The following is a 2,481-nucleotide window of genomic DNA, read 5'->3' as shown; positions in this document are numbered from 1 at the left end:
ACAGCAAACAGGAAGTAAGTGATCGCTGACATTCTAGCGCTCAGACAAAGTCACTTCTTACTGGCTGGATCTCCTACAGATGGAGGATCAATGCTGACAGGTAGACATGCTTCACTCCAAATTAGCCTAAAAACTGAAAAAATCTTAAATTAGCCAAAATAGCTATCATATAACAAAAATTTTAGCTTAACTCCAAAATAGCCTAAAAAAACCTTAATTAATGCCAAAATAGTCCAAAAAGCTTGCAGAATGACTTATAACTTTAAACTTTACTACAGTCCTACTCCATATAATATAAGGTAGCGACTAATTGACTATTAAATTCGTTGTCAACTATTTTAATAGTCGATAAGTCGTCGATTAGTCGACTAATCTTGGCAGCCCTTTTACCATCTTTAAAGGCCTCTCCGAGTTTCTGTTTCTTCAGAATCTTCTCCTTCTTCATCCAGACACCTACGGCCGGCTGACTCTGCTGAACTCAGTGGGTCAGGAGATCGCCCGGTGCAAGACGTCGGTGCGCCGCGGCCAGCCCAACCCGGTCTACAAGGAGACGTTTGTCTTCCAGGTGGCGCTGTTCCAGCTGTCTGACGTCACGCTGCTGGTCTCTATTTACAACCGGCGCAGCATGAAGCGCAAAGAGATGGTGGGCTGGATCGGGCTGGGCCAGAACAGCAGCGGCAAGGAGGAGCAGCTCCACTGGGAGGACATGAAGGAGAGCCGGGGACAGCAGGTGTGCCGCTGGCACGTCCTGCTGGAGGCGTGAGGCTTTTCACAGCAGGACCTCCTTCCTCCTGAGGGAGGAGCTTGTAACAAATGATGAGGACTCTGAAGCGACACAAAGCTGGTTTGAGCCATGATGGAGGTTAAATTCTCCCTCTTGTGGAGCTGCATCATCATCACCTCCTTCATTCACACACTCACACACCACAAACTCACACCTTTCATGTCTGTTCGGTCATGTGACACCGTTTCTCTGGTGCGCTGGGAATGTACCCCTCACCTCCTCTGGTCACCAGCTTACTTTTGGTTCGTCCTCATGATGAAAATGAGTTTCTTTAAACAGTTAAACCAGAACCCAACCTGGGTTCATTACATCAACATCACCAAGCAACAGATTCGGCTACAAATGTGACACAAAGCAAACTAACGTGGAGCAGTTTACTGGGAAAGAAGCTGCTGTTTGTTTACTTTTTTTAGTAGTTATGGGTTAGGGGAGGGGTTTCGGGAACAACCTTTGACTGACTGAGACTCCATACTTTCCATTTTACATCCACCCATGTGTCTCATGTACTGAAGATAGACCAACAAAGCCCCACAGTGTCACAGGGACAGTGGTGGATGCTCCGCCTCTTCCACCTGTCAAAGCTCTTAGCAGCACCGTCAGCTGAGATCTGAAACAAGCTGTTATGGTTGCTCAATCACCTCCCAGGAAGAGCAGGTATGTTTCAGCGGAGGTGGAGGGTGTCCACTCACCTGGGTACTCGTCTGAAACAGAACTAACGCAAATGAAGGAACAAAATGTGATCAGTAGAGACTCTTGTTCCCCCTGAACTGTATGATGAGTGATGCTGACCTGATCATGTGACGATGAGTACATCATGGAGGGACAAGGGGAGTTCTGCAGCTGCTTTCCTCTCAGACTGTTTACATAATTTAAATCTGCATTTTTTTTGTAAATCTTAACTTTATTTGTGCTCTTCAGTTAATCCTCACATTATAGATTATTTAACTTTGATGCCACACTAAAGAACTTAAAGTCAAAACTCCTGGGCTTGAGAAGCGTGACCGTGGAGGTGCGACAGTCATGAACTGTGAGTCACAGAATAGGGACCAGCTCTCATCCACAGCACAGATGTATATTTTATGCATGTTGGACTGTTGAACCTGTGAGGAGACCTTCATGCATCTGGTGTGTTTTTCAGGTTGTTCTCGTCTGCATGCTCACTGTAAGACCCCAGCTTGGACTGTAGATGTGAGACAATCGGACTAGTCTGAGAAAAACTTTACAAACGAATGAAGTGCCTGTAACTTTTGGAGATAAAGTCCACCTGCCATGTCAGACAGGTGACATACATTTGCATGAAGCCACTGTTGAAATTGCTGCGTTTGTGGACACTCAGATGTTTGCTCCTGCACTGCTTTTTTTTTTTTTATTTAGTTTTGCTGAAGGACAATGCAATGCCCCCCAAAGAATGCAAGAACGAATGTCAATATGGTGATAAATGAGGTTTGCAAAGACTGTATTTTCAGACTTATTCCTTCTTCTGTAAATGCAGAGACAATTTATACGATTATCGTCAGACTTTTCCAGATATAAATATTTTTTGGTGTTCCATGGAGCTAAATTGGTGACAATATTATTTGAAATAGAAATAAAACATTTTGGAAAAAATATTGGTGTTTGGCCAAAAAACATGTAAAATGTCCAAAACTTTTTTGCTATTCTAAAAAAAAGTAACAATTTTCAGCTTCAAATGTTCT

At 43.7% G+C, this 2,481-nt stretch overlaps 1 protein-coding gene across 1 annotated transcript in view; it reads left to right on the top strand.

The window, feature by feature from the left end:
- syt16 (synaptotagmin XVI) overlaps window positions 1–2,243 on the top strand; it is a gene marked incomplete at its 5' end in the record, with an annotated part of 15,280 nt that extends 13,037 nt beyond the window's left edge. Inside the window, 1 exon segment of the mRNA XM_024277249.2 lies at window positions 450–2,243. Within this exon segment, the coding sequence (XP_024133017.1) occupies window positions 450–763 (314 nt within the window).
- Between the last annotated feature and the right edge of the window lie 238 nt (window positions 2,244–2,481).

This window comes from Oryzias melastigma, linkage group LG22, assembly GCF_002922805.2.
Source record: "Oryzias melastigma strain HK-1 linkage group LG22, ASM292280v2, whole genome shotgun sequence".
Taxonomy (NCBI): domain Eukaryota; kingdom Metazoa; phylum Chordata; class Actinopteri; order Beloniformes; family Adrianichthyidae; genus Oryzias; species Oryzias melastigma.
The sequence above is the reverse complement of the archived record's forward strand: the minus strand, read 5'-3'. Positions and strand labels throughout refer to the sequence as shown.